This window comes from Bison bison, unplaced genomic scaffold (genome assembly GCF_000754665.1).
Source record: "Bison bison bison isolate TAMUID 2011002044 unplaced genomic scaffold, Bison_UMD1.0 scf7180017864352, whole genome shotgun sequence".
Lineage (NCBI taxonomy): Eukaryota > Metazoa > Chordata > Mammalia > Artiodactyla > Bovidae > Bison > Bison bison.
Window position 1 is genome coordinate 2,839,507 of NW_011494924.1, and position 16,608 is coordinate 2,856,114.

Sequence of the window (16,608 nt, forward strand, 5' to 3'; positions counted from 1 at the left end):
GGGCTTAATTGCCCTAGTTGTGGAATATTCCCCAACCAGGGATCAAACCCACGTTCCCTGCATTGGCAGGTGGAGTCTTAACCACTGAACCACTAAGGGTTATTTGGCTAACCCTACATGTGTAGCCAAGACATATTTGCATCAAAAATATTTTGGCCTAAAATTTTCTGGTAACTAGACTAAGGTCTACAAACTATTTAAAAGTATTAAAGATGACAATTTAGGTAATCCAAACAAACTTTTATTCAACACTTCATGAAGAAGGTAGTGGTTCAGAGAACAACAAAATGGGATGGAAGGCAGGAAGTTTTATGGGGTAAAGAACCAGAAAATTAGTACAGAGTCCAGAAATTGCTTGGCATTTGGTGATTGGCTGACTGGATATATGGCACGTCTGGTCAAGTAGAGCATTTACTGGGAAATGAAAGTTACTAAGTTTCGGTTTGTGTACGTAGCACCCCCACCGGAAGTGGCTTGATGTTGGGCCTAGAGTAGGCCTGGTACCACCTTTGGATCATTCTCTTGACCAGTTGAGAGTTTCAATTAAAAATATCAGTCCTAGTATGATTTTCAGTTACTATTTCCACTTTGGGTCTTAGTGTAATGTTCAGAAGAGATATCAGGCTTGTATTCTTGGAACTAGTTATGTTCTATTCTCTTTGGTCGTTTTGGTCAGAGAGTCATTAGCTGGTCAGTGGCTACCCCACACGCTGTGTACCCACTTTAGTGAGTACACAGCCTAGTAGGGAGGCAAAAATTATTAGCATCAAAATAATACCCATGGTTTGGAAAGTACTCCTGAACCAGGGTTTCCATGTCCAAAACTAACTAGAATCAAATAGAAATATGGATGTGGGGGATACTTCTTAAAGCCAGTTGGTCTATTAATTTGTTTCATATAATTGGTCTATACTTCTCCAGAAGTATTTATCCAGTGAGCTTGTTCCAAAGACACTGAGGCATTGGAAAACAGAGGGGGAAAATATCATGGGCAAAAATAACTAACTACAGGATCACCAGCATCACCACAGATCTAATGGTTGGAAGTTGGATTATGTTCAATTTGAAATGGCCTGAGGTATATGAGTAATAGCACTCTTGGGAGAAAGCAGTCTGCCTTGATGCGGGCTACTTCTCCTCCTCCTCGGTTTTTGAGGTCTTCCATGTTTACACAGTTGTAAAATAAGGACAAAAACTTTGACACTTTAACAGCAGTGTCGGTGGTCAAGAGTACTTGATAGGGTACTTTGCATGAATCTCATTTTTGTAAAAGAATCAGAGTAAAATAACAACTGTCTATATAAATGACAAGACTTTAAAATACTAAAGAGAGCTGACGAGTTCAGTTATGGAACTGACAAGAAAATGTGGTTATTTCTATGAGCTACAAATAGATATCTAACATTTTAAGATAATAACTGGAATTATGACTGATACCATTGTACTAGAATGTCAGATTATCGGAAATTTAATATAATTTCTTGATAACTTATATTAATAACATGCCTGCACAAATAACCTAACAGAATTAAATATCACTTCTTATCTGATAATGCTTTTGCAATAATTTCTGGAAGTATATTCTTCCTCGCAGGAAATTTTTCAGCATGACACAAAACATGTTCCAAATATCTTTTGGTTTTTCTGTAAAAGTAAGTCTATGCTCAGTAATTAATATTTCAGAATTTTCTCTTACTTGGAAATGATTCAATAAATATCCATCATTTAATCTTAGTATGACTTTAAGGTTTCAAGTACCAAAAATATTTTGGAAACAATTTTTAAGTAGATATACCATAAAACATGATTATTTTTGAAAAGCTCCTTTATAAACTTATTCATGTTTGTTAACAATTATGTTTGGATTACTCATGAAAATTTCATGAGACTTTAAACTGCTATTGTCTTCATCTAATTTCTTGCTGACAAATTCTGTAAAAGAAATAACATGAACTTATTTGACTTTTAGTAAGCCTGGTAGTTAGTCACTAAGTCATGTCTGACTCTTGCATGCCCACTAACTGTAGCCTGCCAGGCTCCTCTGTGCATGGGAATCTCCAGGCAAGAATACTGGAGTGGGTTGCCATTTCCTTCTCCAGGGGATCTTCCCAACCCAGGAAATAGAACCCAGGTCTTATGCATTGCAGGCAGATTCTTTACCAAATGAGCTACGAGGGAAGCCATTTAAAGACGTGTCTATTTTAATTAAACTGACAAAACTTAAACTACTTTTTTTTAACCAAAGATTATCCTAGATCACATGAACTTGAAAAATATTTGGCTTAGTTTCTATATTTCTGAGAGTTTACTTGATTTATATAAACTTCTATTTGTCTTTAAGTCAGTTTAATGGAGCTCTTCACAAATTTTGGCCACACCATCCAGAAGAACAAAGTCAAACATCTGTGACATACTGATCTTACAGCTTGTTTTACAATTTTAGCCACGAGATGGGTATGATCATTCAAAACTCACTAGTTCATAAAAACAGTTGGATCCAAATTGTGTTTCTGGCAGATGGAATGAATTAAGGTTACTTGCACAGATAGTTTAAACTTTTTTACTAGTATTTGTGAAGAAGACTTAAGATTTTTTTCATTTGCCTAGTTTCCAAATACTGCCCACCCCCCTTTTTTTTTTTTGTAAAAAATTTGCTCCCTGAAGTTTGCATTCCAAAGAGACAAACCTCAGTTCCTAGCAAAGACACTCAAACATCTCACAGGCATCAACAAAGAATGCAGCTTCCTCCAAGAAAGATGTTACCTGGAGCCTGCATTTTTACAGTACCTACAAGCCTTGGGGCTTCCCTAGAGGCTCAGCTGGTAAAGAATCCGTCTGCAATGCGGGAGACCTGGGTTCAATCCTGGGTGGGGAAGATCCCCTGGAGAAGAGAAAGGCTACCCACTCCAGTATTCTGGCCTGGAGAATTCCATGGACTAAGGATCAGACATGACTGAGCGACTTTCACTTTTCACTTTCACAAACCTTGTGAGATAGGGGAGAGGTTCTGATTAGTAAAAAGGATAGGTGAACTTTTTCTGGTCTTAGAGACTCAATTTGTGAAACAGGAAATAGGATTGGATTACAGGATTACAACCTGAAAGATACCAAGGGGACCGTCCACCCAACACCAAATTTCAGACTGGACAGTGACTGTTCCTGGCTGTACTGAACAAACACCAAGAGCTACTACCCTCCCTAGATACAGAGTCACTCCCAAAGAGAGCCAAAAGAAAGAAGTACTTGGACAGTTTCTGGAGAAGCTGGCAACAGCTGGTAAGCTGCAAATGGGATGCAACCCACATTTCTGTCCAACCATATTTTGTGGCCTGATAGTTGAACTGCCTCTATACACAAGAACAAACAACCCCCAGGTGTCAGCAGGCAGAAAGGCCAGCCAGTTCTCAGGACACAAGAAGGCAATAGCTATTCCTGGGAGAGAAAGGATCAATAACCAATGAGTTCCCCAAACCAGATTCCCAAGAGTCTTCATTTGGAAAGGGAAGGACGTGAAATTTCTCTCTGGACCAGAAACTCCAGGGACCAGCAAGAGCTGACTTTGGTAAGAATTCTCACTTTTGGCTAGCTTATGTGGGTTTTCCCAGGATCCCGATCTACAGATTCCAGTGAGCAGAAGTTACAGTAAAGAGTGTAAATTCTGGCCTACTAGGATTTTACAAGGTTTTCCATTTGTTTTAGTTTCCCCTTGGCTGTTTAAGGGAATAACTGTTAAGAGTTTATCAGAAAATCCCTCAGAGTCCCATTCACCCTGGAAGGCCCCGCCTTTGAGAATAGATAAGGGGGTATTCAAGTTCAGGAGGAGGGGTTTTATTATCTTAGTTATCTGGCCTTGGAGCTGTTGCAGTTTTAAAACCAACTTGATGAATGTTTTTGGTCTGGTCTCTTCAAAGTCGAAAGGCAGTTCAGTTAGGATTAGGAGACAGTATTCAGGTAAAGAAAAATAGTTGTTGGAGCCACATTTGTCTTGTTTTCTCAGATTTTTCAATAGCCTTTAGCGTTGAATCTTTCAATGAAGCTGTTTTGGAATTTTGCAGCATTTTGGAGTCTTCTGCATAGCAATTAAAATATATCCCATGCTGGTTGATTTGGGAACATTTTCACAGGTGGTTCTTAAATAAACAGTGTGTCTAACTGGAATGTCCCTGATGATGGCCATTGCAATGCTAGGTTGTCTTAGATTTTTGCCATTTCTGTAGATATCTGCAGTTTCCAGGACCACAATTATTATGACAGAATAAGCAGGTGTGCCAGAAGGCGGACTGCTCAGTTTTTTGAAACTCAAGGATCTCAAGGAGTCTTAGGTAATAAGCCTTGGGTCTTTGGGAACCAAATTACTCCTTAAGAGGGATGTATTCTGCTAGGCTGGGGATCTGGTGGTATTTTACAGTGTACTTTGTTGCACAGAATTTTTCTTGAGGTTGTCAGGTGGCCCAGTGTCAATCTAACTCAGTCCATGACCATCTTAGCACATGAGTCTTAGGTTTTAATCTTTCAAGTGTTTGATCCATGCTTACCAGTTTTACATCTTTGGATTCAAGATTCCCCTTAGCAATTGATCTATTTAATCTTTAAATGAGATTTCTTTATAAAAGCAGCAGTCGCCCTAATGACTTTTAATAGTATGACTTGTGCTACTTAGATGATGATGTGCCATTAGTTCAAACAGTTGTAATTTCTTATTTTCCAAGTCTCCCCACACTTTTTGCTGTGGCGTTCTCTTTATGAATTACCTAACTGCTGCCACCCATTGTGGGTTCCCAATATAAGCTGTCTTGGAACTTTTCTTGGAAATAAGTATACACACACATTTCTTTTTCCCCTTACATAAAGTTTGTTTGGATCAGAACTGTGTACAAGGGGTCAGAGCTCAAATCCCTAAGTGGCTTGCCCTTGGTTATGATGAGAAAAACAACGTCAAGGGTTCAGTGGGCTCTTTGCCTATGCATCTTGTCCCACAGGCCATTGGAAGTCAACTTGGGATTCCATCCTCCCCGTCAAAAGACGATTTAGGCAATCCAAACAAACTTTGACACTTGAAGCAGGGGCCCAAAATACTGCAAAGGGGAGCTGAAGACAGGAGGATAATGAATAAGGAGGTGAGTAGAGAGCCACATTTGGCTTGGTGTCTGGCCAACTGGCTGTACTGTGTTTCTGGTCAAGCAGACCATTTACAGGGACATGCAGCTTATTTAAGTTTTGGTTTGCTGACATGGCACCTGGGCAGGAGTGGCTCCATCTTAATTAAGCCTTCAAACTTACTTCAAAAAAACCACTATGGCCTGTTAGCCAAATTCAGCCTATGACCTCCTTTTATTACAGCCTGAGAGCTAATAATGTTAACATTTTTAAAGGCTGGCGAGGGCTGTTGACAGAGACCATATGTAGCTCAGAATCTGAAATGTTTATTCTCTGGCCCTTTATAGACATTTTCCTGACTTTAAGCCATTTGTGCCTGTAGTTCAAATAGGAATGATTTGCATACACATAGTTCGCCAGTCCAGGGACACTTCATCATTGTAGCAACAAATTCTATTTTTTTTCCCATTGCAAAATGGGGGTGGAAGGAGTAGGGGAGTCAAGTCATTGGGTATGGATTCCTCTTTTAAGAAGTCTACCGTAAATCCAAAGAGCAACAAAAGACTAAATGTAATAACGTGGTGTTTTTCTTCCACAGCATACCTGTGTGCACAGGTATGATATGCACGCACATGGTTGTTCTCCAAAGGGCATATAATTACATCATGTAGAAAAGCTTGCTATACTGTAATGAAATTAGAGTCAAAATAGAATGGGAAAAAGTTTATTCCCAGCTACTTTGGTTATTTTATACACAAGATTGCAATGAATTTAAGTACATTCTTTTATGAATAAGTAATTTTCATTATAAAGTATGGAGGTCACAATTTAAGTATGCTAATTATAATTGAATTTGATGACTTCTATTTTGAAAGGCTTAATGATACCACCTCAAACTCATGTCTTAGCTACAAAATTTTAATACAGCTTTTGCTGTATACCTCATGGGAGAATATCAAGTATAGGTTTTGTCTGATACTTATTACTTATTCATATAAACATGAACAGACTTGATGCCAAGCAATGAAAGCCAGCTTCTCCCTCCCCATCTCTCCTAGATATCCCTCACCAACCTTAATGTATATTTTATGAAACTTCTGTATTGATCTCTTCCCTAAGAGACTATATATACAGATAACTTATTTCATCCTCTTGTTTTTCAAACATACATGATCAATTTCTTAACTACCAAGTAGTATACCAAAATTAAACCAGGTATTTTTAAATGTGCCACAGCTCTTTGTGAAGGTGAAAATACATTTTTCTTCTTTGGTAGACATAGATTTGCAGATCTTCATTTAATTTGCTGGAGAAAGAATAGATAATACATTTAATTTTTTTGAAGTCTTCACATTCAGCTATCTGGCAGTGAAAACTAGTAACAGGAGGTTCTTTAATAAAGAATTAAAGGTCTAACATTTTTACCTGTGTACCTGACAATGCAATAGTCCTTTTATAATTCAATTACAGATATAATTCAGGGGAAAAAATCACATTATACTTACCTTCTTTTTTTAATTCTTTACTAGGTCCATCAAAATAAGTTTTTAAAGTAATTCTAAAGTGGAATTACTACTATTAACTATTGGCCAGGTTGGTTCATTCAAATTATTTGGGATCCTGTTGAAAGGTAAAATTTAGGGCATGTTTTAAACATTTTTAGAAGTTTTACTGTATCAGTTAATAGATAGTTTCATATGTTAAGTGCTCACAACACTGAGATACAGACATACACCTTTTGAGATTTGCCTGAAGACATACAGCCATTGAGTAGCAGAGCCATCAAGGGCTATATTCCCACACAAATATATTTATTGGATCTGCATATGAAAGTTGTAGGAACTGATATTAAGTCTTATAAACAGACATGTAAAATAATTTCATTTCAATCAACAGAAAAGGGAATGGTTTTTGTCAGTGGCTCATATGACTTGACCCCACTCCAGTACTCTTGCCTGGAAAGTCCCACGGACGGAGGAGCCTGGTGGGCTGCAGTCCATGGGGTCACTAAGAGTCCGGCACGACTAAGCGACTTCACTTTCACTTTCCACTTTCATGCACTGGAGAAGGAAATGGCAACCCACTCCAGTGTTCTTGCCTGGAGAATCCCAGGGACAGAGGAGCCTGATGGGCTGCCGTCTGTGGGGTCGCACAGAGTCGGACACGACTGAAGCGACTTAGCAGCAGCATATGACTTGAATCGGAAATCCATAAAGCACGTGAGATGATGAGCCAGATTTCATTTTATACATATTATTGCTACTTTAAAAAACCACCACCATAGAAAATTAGCATAAGATGTAGCACCACTTAATTCTGCAATCTAGTTTAAATTCCAGTCCCTCTGTATTTAGCATGTTCCTTTATACAAGTTACTTAACTTTCCCTTACCTTACTTTCCTCAACTGTGTGAAGAGTGTGATAATCCTATTATTTAAGATTAAAAGGAATCATCTGAATCACCTAATACAATCCCTGGTTTTAAGGATTCAGTGATTAGGTCACCTTTCCAAGTAAGGAACCTAAACAAAGCCGTAAATTTCTAATTACTTAGCAAGTTATCTAATCTGTGATTAAAAGATTAAAAGTTAAAGGGAAAACAATAACACATCTTGAATCTAGGACAAGAAAAAATTGACACTAGCGTGTTGTGCTTTCCCCCTCTTTACTCAGTAGTGTTTTCCAACTACTCAGACAACAAAACACATCTGTACCAGGACAAATAATTAACATGTGCCCACGATTCACTATAAATAGCATATGGGAGAGGGCAGGCTGCATTCAGCCAAACAAGCACGATGATTTCACAGTCCCATTTAGATGGGGCAGCTCAGATCCACCAAACTATAGTTAACTCTCAAACAGCATGGGGTTGAATTGTGCAGGTCCACTTTTACGTGGATTTTTTTCCAACTGTAAATATTCTAGTACTGTATGATCTGTAGTTCATGGTTGGTTGAATCTGCAGATGTGAGGAACTGTGGACACTGAAGATTAAGTTTTTAATACTGCAGGCTTTGACAGCCTGGAAGGTTGGTGTCCTGACCCCTGTTCAGGAGTCCACTGTATATACTAACCTCAGCTGTTCTCCCCATTTCCCATGTGTGCGTGTACACACATGCCCTTGCCTGCCAGCAATAAGCTTTGTATTTAAGGCAGGGAAACAGCCAACCGTAAGGGCAGAGGGCTAGGAGAAGCTGTCCCTGATACAACTTTGCCCCCAGGAGCACACATTATACTTCTTTTTGTGTACTTTGTGTCTGACTGTCAGTATTGGATGGCAGCTGGTGCAGTGTGGAAGTTTTTGCCTCCACTCTTACCATGGGCAGTTGAAAAAACGGGGGGGAAGATAGCGGGACCAAAAGGAAAGATTCTGTGATCCTACAGGCAATGCAAACAGCTGTTTCTGACCCTATGGCCACGTTTAGCTCTGCAGCACTGCTTCTATACAGAAGAAAAGTGGAAAGGGTAGAATGCTGAAGTATCAGTAATACTCATTTAGTCCCAGTTCAAGCTTTACAGGAAGCAAAGGTTTGAAGTGAATAATCAGTATACTGCTCAAAGTTACATGGAAGAGCACTGGATACCCAGTTTTTCTACTGGAACCTGCTAAACAAATGTACCCTTGTGTGAGCACAGGCTTGGGCATTATCACCTCTACTTAAAAGAATTTTCCTACTCCAAGCACATTTCCTTTTGTCAAAAGGAGACTACTTAGATTCCCACATCACTTACCTGTAGGGCCCGTCCTTTGGTCTCAATGGGGAGAGTAAATGCAGAAATGGCACACACCACACAGACAGACGCGAAGAGACACAAGGCCCCCAGGAACGATGCGCTCATAAGAACCTGCAAAGCACAAGGAATGACTCAATATACTGCACCCCAGTCACGTTTCCACTGATCTTCATGCCAAAGGGAAAATAAGGATTCATCCCACCAAATACACAAATGAAAGGCTTTGCAGCCATTCTGCAAATTGTGCAATTCTGACATCCTAGATCTAGTATTTATTTGGGCCAAGCTTTTGTAGACATTTTGTGCAACTCTTCCAGAAGCTGGGAGTGATGTTAACATGCACCGGCCAGGTCAGACTTCTCCCTGCACCCACCCCTTGGGTATCACTGGGCAAACCAATACCCGGGGAAGATGAGAGCCGCCTGTTTTCCTACCCCTTCTCATACTAATTCAGCTTGCTTAACCAGTAACCATCTCCTTTCCTGCAATACCTCCCTCTGCTAAAAGTCAACTTGCCCTCTTCAGTTCTGACAGGATGAACCAGGAGGAAGTCTTTTGGGACTAGATGTAGTGTCTAGGTCCTGCCTTTTGATTTCTTCTGTGATTTGTTGGTTATTCAGCAGCTTGTTGTTCAGCCTCCATGTGTTTTATAGAAGAATCCCAACCAATAAATGTAGAAGAAATGACAGAAAGTCATTATATAACCACCACACTAAGAATTGATTCAGGTAAAAATCATCAATGGGTGCTAAAAGTAGAGAGTAAAAATATGAAAAGATGAGGGTCTAATGTTGAGCAATAAGAATTCTCAATAATAAATTGCAGAGGTGGGGGAACCATGGATTCAGAAAGAGCAGCAAAGATGCAGGAGAAAGACTGCAAGGTGATGGGTGCCATGGGAAGGTGAGAGCACGAGGACATGGCCATCAGAATCCATGAGAGGGAGCCGTCCCGCGAGATGGACGGTTAAAATGACAATTGTATTTGGAGATGTGGAACCAGAGAGACCATAGCAAGAAGCATTTTGGTGGGGTCAGGATGGTTGCAGCCAGGTTGGGACAGGAGGACTGAGTAGGGGAAAGAAATGAATACAGTGAAGAGAAAGAACTCTTTTAAGTAGTGTGGCTGGAGAGAAGAGGAAATGGAGTTTTACAGTCTGCAAGCTATGGAATCTTAACATGCTGACCAAAAGATTCAATATGCAGGGATAGATTGGAATCATGACATGTATAATGATAAACCTGAAAAACTCATGAGAATCAAATGGAAACCCACTGGAAGGGGTTCAGTAAGCTGTTTGAAAATCCATAGACAAAAAACTGCCTCTCTACAATTAACTAATTAAAATGTTAGACTAGAAGTTATAATGAAAAAATCTATTTGCAATAATAATGAAAAGCCTTAAAATGCCTAAGAATAAACATAACAAGATGTACAAGATCTATTTGAAGAAAACAATAAAATCCCAGCAAGGAACATGGAATAAATGGAGAGAAAAACCTTGTTTTTACATGGGAAGGCAACATTAAGAGAAAAAAGTCAAATTTTCCTAAATGAACTGATACATTTAATGAATTAACAATTAGAATCGTAATAGGATTTGGGCTGACAAGGGAGGCACATTGCAAATAAATGATCCTAAAGGTTATTTGAGAAAGAATAGCAGTGAGGTGGGGCATACACATCCAGATTTGAAAATATACTATAAACCCCATCTGACTAATGAAAAGAATATGACAGTGATGAAACCAGACAGATCAATGGACTAAAATAGCAAAGCTAGAAATAGACCAAGTAATTGTGGGAATATAAGCAGACAGTTCTAATCCATGAGTAAAAAACAGGGTATTCAATAAATAGTGTAGGGACAACTGGGCTGCCATTCAGGAAATCATAAAGTTGTTTCCTGCATTGACCTCACACTTTGATACTATAATGGCCTGAAAGAGGGCATATCAGAGCAGGGATTTCTGGGTTAGAATCTGGGATGCATATCACTTTGTGAAAATGAAGTTGTAGACTTAATGATTTGAACACTTTTACATGCATGTTATGGGGGCTTCAAAGATGGCTCAGTGGTAAAGAATCTGCCTGCCAATGCAGGAGACACAGGTTCCATCCCTGGGTCAGGAAGATCCCCTGGAGGAGGGCATGGCAACCCACTGCAGTATTCTTGCCTGGAGAATCCCATGGACAGAGGAGCCGGGCAAGCTACAGTCCACGGGGTCTCAGAGAATCAGACACTACTGAGCACACATAAGTATGTTCAGTTCAGTCGCTCAGTGTCCGACTCTTTGCAACCCCATGGACTGCAGCATGCCAAGCCTTCCTGTCCATCACCAACTCCTGGAGTTTACTCAAACTCATGCCCATTGAGTTAGTGATGCCATCCAACCATCTCATTCTCTGTCATCCCCTTCTCCTCCCGCCTTCAGTCTTTCCCAGCATCAGAGCCTTTTCCAATGAGTCAACTCTTCACATGAGGTAGCCAAAGTATTTGGAGTTTCAGCTTCAGCATCAGTCCTTCCAATGAATATTCAGGACTGATTTCCTTTAGGATGGACTTGTTGGATCTCCTTGCGGTCCAAGGGACTCTCGAGAGTCTTCGACACCACAGTTCAAAAGCATCAATTCTTCAGCGCTCAGTTTTCTTTATAGTCCAACTCTCACATCCATACATGACTATTGGATAAACCATAGCCTTGACTAGATGGACCTTTGTTGACAAAGTAATGTCTCTGGTTTTTAATATGCTGTCTAGGTTGGTCATAACTTTCCTTCCAAGGAGTAAGTGCCTTTTAATTTCATGGCTGCAATCACCATCTGCAGTGATTTTGCAGCCCCCAAAAATAAAGGCAGCCACTGTTTCCAGTGTTTCTCCATCTATTTGCCATGAAGTGATGGGACCAGATGCCATGATCTTCGTTTTCTGAATGTTGAGCTTTAAGCCAACTTTTTCTCTCCTCTTTCATTTTCATTAAGAGGCTCTTTAGTTCTTCTTCACTTTCTGCCATAAGGGTGGTGTCATCTGCATATCTGAGGTTATTGCTATTTCTTCTGGCAATATTGATTCCAGCTTTTGCTTCCTCCAGCCCAGCGTTTCTCATGATGTACTCTGCATATAAGTTAAATAAGCAGGGTGACAATATACAGCCTTGACGGACTCCTTTTCCTATTTGGAACCAGTCTGTTGGTCCATGTCCAGTTCTAACTGTTGCTTCCTGACCTGCATAGAAATTTCTCAAGAGGCAGGTCAGGTGGTCTGGTATTCCCATCTCTTTCAGAATTTTCCACCATTTGTTGTTGTCCACATAGTCAAAGGCTTTGACATAATCAATAAACCAGAAATAGATGTTTTTTCTGAAACCCTCTTGCTTTTTCAATGATCCAGCAGATCTTGGCAATTTGATCTCTGGTTCCTCTGCTTTTTCTAAAACCAGCTTGAACATCTAGAATTTCACGTTTCACGTATTGTTATACTTCAGTAAAAAGTTTAGAGACTTTCCTGGCAGAACAGAGGTTAAGACTCATGCTTTGACTGCAGGGGGCATAGGTTTGATCCCTGGTGGGGGAACTAAGATCCCATATGCCATGCAATACAGCAAAAAAAAAAATTTAAGCTTACACACCCTTTCTCCCAAAAAAACACAAGGCCATAGAAAGACTGGAAATAAAGAGATATGTATCCTTATCATTCTAATCACAGAACCCAGACACTGTAAATAAACATATTGATATATTTGACTGCCTATGAACTTTAAGTTCCTGTACAAAGAAAGGGGAGCATAAATAGGAATGAAAGACAAAAAATTGGAGGGAATATCTGCAGTATGTTAGCAAAGTAACTAAAATACTTTATAGGTATGAAGGATGGTCACAAATCAATGTTTTAAAACTGAATTTAAGACAAGGACTGGGCAAGCCAAAGTAGACACCCAATTAAAATATGAAAGGACCATTCAGTTTCATTCCTAATTGAAGAAATATGAATTATAATAACAAAGGGATATCATTTATTGTCGGTAAGGTTGGCAAAGATGAAAAAGATGAACAAAACCAGTTGGCAATTATGTGACACAGTGGGGCCTACCACTTTGGCACAATCTTCCTAAAGAGAATTTTAGCACAGTATATCAAAATGGAAAATGAGCAGACCCCCTGACCTACCAATCCAATTTCTAAGAATTATCCTAAAGAGATAATTGCATACTTGGATAAAAATGTAAGCACAAGGGTGCTTATAACTTGTTTATAATCGACAGATATCAAATAGTCTAGACATTTACACAGAACTGATAAAGTGATTTAAAGTAACATTTGGAGTACACATAAAATGACATTTTTCAGCATGAAAAAGGGCTTGACTTTTATTTTCATTGGCATGAAAAATGACTGGAACATATTGTTGCATGCCAAAAGTAGGCTATAAAAAGTTCATAAAGGTTTGGGTTCAAGATGAACTCGCCTCCTCTCATGGACACACTGAATCTACAACTCATACAAAACAATATCCTCTGAAAGAAACCCCAAAAGTAGCTTAATGACTCCTACACATCAAGCAAAGAAAAAAACCCACATCAAGATGGCTGGGACAGGCTGAGACACAATCTTACCATGAACCCTCCCCCAGTTCATGCTTAGGTGCTCAGTCATGTCTGACTCTTTGCAACCCTTTGAACTGTAGCCTACCAGGCTCCTCTGTCCATAGGATTTCCAAGGCAAGATAAGAGGAGAACTCACAAGTTTGAGCTTCTCCATGAGGAGTGATGGGTTTGAACCCCACATCTGGCAGCACAGCTTTTAAGACCAGCACCTGAGAGATGAGCCCCCAAAACATCTAGTTTTGAAAGCCAACAGGGCTTGCATCCATGAGGCACACAAGACCGGGCTATCATAAACTGAGCATTGTTCTTAGAGTGCTCCCAAGGACTACCTAGCTATCTACCCTAGCTCACACAGAGGTAATTTAACAACATCCATCTAGGAACCTATTCTGCAAAGATAGTCTGTAAACATGGAGGCTGGCAGGTGCCATCTCTGTGCTTTCTGTCTTGCTCCAGATCGCTGGTTTCTCCCAGAAAGGAGCTTCTGTACATGTACCATGTCCCAATTTTGTGGCTACTTCCCAGGGGACACCCCTTGATTGCCTGGCTCTGGTGGCCAGCAGAGTTTGTTTCTATGTCCCACAAGATTATAATAAGCAGAGAAAGAATTCTTAACTACCTACACCCCAGCGCACAGCAGCAGAGACTCAGCAGACTGAAACATCTTTCTGGAAAGAGGCCTGGTAGCTTATCTTCATAGCTGCAACCCGAGCAGCAGGCTTCCAATTAAACACACATCTAGGGACCAACTATAATCCTCTCCAGAGACCTAGAGGCTGGCTGGCACATCTTCCTGCTCTCCCTCTGCCCACTCCAAAAGTAATAAAAAGTAACTACAATAATGTGTTAATGGACACACAAGACATAAATAGATACACTGTCATATCAAAACCAAAGTGTGGGTGGGAGTAAAAATGTAGTGCTTTGGAAAGCACTATACTTAAATCACTATCAAAGATAAATTGTTGTATCTCTCAGATGTCTTATGTAAGCCTCATGGTAGCACAAAACAAAAACGGTATTCCATGCTAATGGAAAAGCCAACGTTAAGACAGCTATACTCTTACCAGACAAAAAAGAAGTCACAAAGAAGGTCATTACATAGTAATAAAGGTGTCAGTCCTGTGAGAGGATACAACAAATACTTATGTACCCGATACAGGAATACCTAAATATACAAAGCAAATGCTAACAGATCTAAAGGGAGAAATAGATGGCAATACAGAAATAGTAGGGGACTTTAATACCCCATATCCAGTGAATGAATAATAATATCCAAAATATGAAAAGAACTCATACAACTCAAGAAAACAATTCAATTTACAAATGGGCAGAGGATCTGATAGACATTTTTCCTAAGATGACGTACAGATGGCCAGCAAGTATATGAAAATATACCCAACATTACTAATCACCAAAGAAATGCAAATTAAAACCACAGTGAGATATCACCCCATACATGTTAGAATGGCTAGTATCAAAAAGGCAAGAGATCACAGGCGTTGGTAAGGATGTGGAGAAAAGGGAATACTTTTGAACTTTTACACCCTATATTCACCAATGGTGGGGCTACAAATTGATGCAGCCACTATGGAAAACAGTACAGTAATTCCTCAAAAAAATTAAAAATAGAACTACCATATGATCCAGCAATTCCAGTTCTATTTATCCAAAAGAAGCAAAAACACTTAAAGAAATATCTACACTCCCATGTTCATTGCAGTGTTATTTGCAATAGCCAAAATACAGAAACAACCCAAGAATCCACGGGTGGATGAGCATATAAAGTAAATGTAGTATGGATATATACAGTGGGATATTATTGAGCTATAAAAAACAAGGAACCTGGGCCCTCCTTGGTGATTCAGTGGTTAAGAATCCACCTGCAAATGCAGGGGACACAAGTTCAATCCCCAGTCTGGGAATATCCCACATGTTTCAGGGCAACAAAGCCCATGAATCAAAACTACTGAGCCCACGTGCTACATCTACCAATGCCCACGCACCTAGAGCCAGTGCTCTGCAACCAGAGAAGCCACAGCAATGAGAAGCCTCCACACCACAGCGAAGAGTAGCCTGCCACTTGCTGCAACTAGAGAAAGCCTGTGTGCAGCAACAAAGACCCAGCATGGTCAAATACATAAATAAAGGCGGGAAGGAAGGAATTCCTTGTATAGACCTGAAGGGCACAATGCTCAGTGAAATAAGCCAAATAAAGACAAACACTGTATGATCTCCCTTATGTGAAATAAAAAACAAATACTCTCACAGATACGGAGAACACACTGGTAGTTGCCAGTGGCAGGAGGTAAAAGTGAAATGGGTTGTTGTTCAGTCGCTCAGTCATGACTCTCTGTGACCCCATGGACTACAGCACGCCCGGCTTCCCTGCCCTTCACTATCCCCTGGAGTTCGTTCAAACTCATGTTCATTGAGTCGGTGATACCATCCAACCATCTCATCCTCTGCCGTCCCCTTGTCCTCCTGCCTTCAATCTTTCCCAGCATCAGGGTCTTTTCCAATGAATTGGCTCTTCACGTCATTTGGCCAAAGCATGGGAGCTTCAGCATCAATCCATCCAAGAATATTCAGGGTTGATTTCCTATAGGAATGACTGGTTTGAATCCCTGCCATCCAAGGGACTCTCAAGAGACTTCTCCAGCATCACAGTTCAAAAGCATCAGTTTTTCAGTGCTCAGCCTTCTTTATGGTCCAAAACGCACATTCCATACATGACTACTGAACAAACAATAGCTTTGACCATATGGACCTTTGTCGGCAAAGTGATATCTCTGCTTTTAATGTCTAGGTTTGTCATAGCTTTTCTTCCAGGGAGCAAGCGTCTTTTAATTGCATGGCTGCAGTCACCATCTGCAATGATTTTGGAGCCCAAGAAAATAAAGTCTCTCACTGTTTCCATTTTTTCCCCACCTATTTGCCATGAAGTGATAGGGCTAGATGCCATGATCTTTGTTTTCTGAATGTTGAGCTTTAAGCCAACTTTTTCACTCTCCTCTTTCACTTTCATCAAGAGGCTCTTTAGTTCTTCTTCACTTTCTGCCATAAGGGTGATGTCATCTGCATATCTGAGGTTATTGATATTTCTCCCAGCAATCTTGATTCCAGCTTGTGCTTCTTCCAGCCCAGCGTTTCTCATGATGTACTCTGC

The 16,608-nt window shown here is 40.1% G+C and overlaps 1 protein-coding gene across 3 annotated transcripts in view; it reads right to left on the reverse strand.

The window, feature by feature from the left end:
* Nucleotides 1–5,805: 5,805 nt before the first annotated feature.
* Nucleotides 5,806–16,608, reverse strand: part of SVOPL (SVOP-like) — a 96,093-nt gene continuing 85,290 nt past the window's right edge. For all 3 annotated transcript variants that reach the window (XM_010854926.1, XM_010854924.1, XM_010854925.1), the window contains 2 exons: nucleotides 8,833–8,946; nucleotides 5,806–6,403 (listed from right to left, as the gene is read on the reverse strand). In XM_010854926.1, the coding sequence (XP_010853228.1) occupies nucleotides 6,392–6,403; nucleotides 8,833–8,946 (126 nt within the window). In that variant the 3' untranslated portion in view covers nucleotides 5,806–6,391. The remainder of the gene's footprint in view (nucleotides 6,404–8,832; nucleotides 8,947–16,608) is intronic.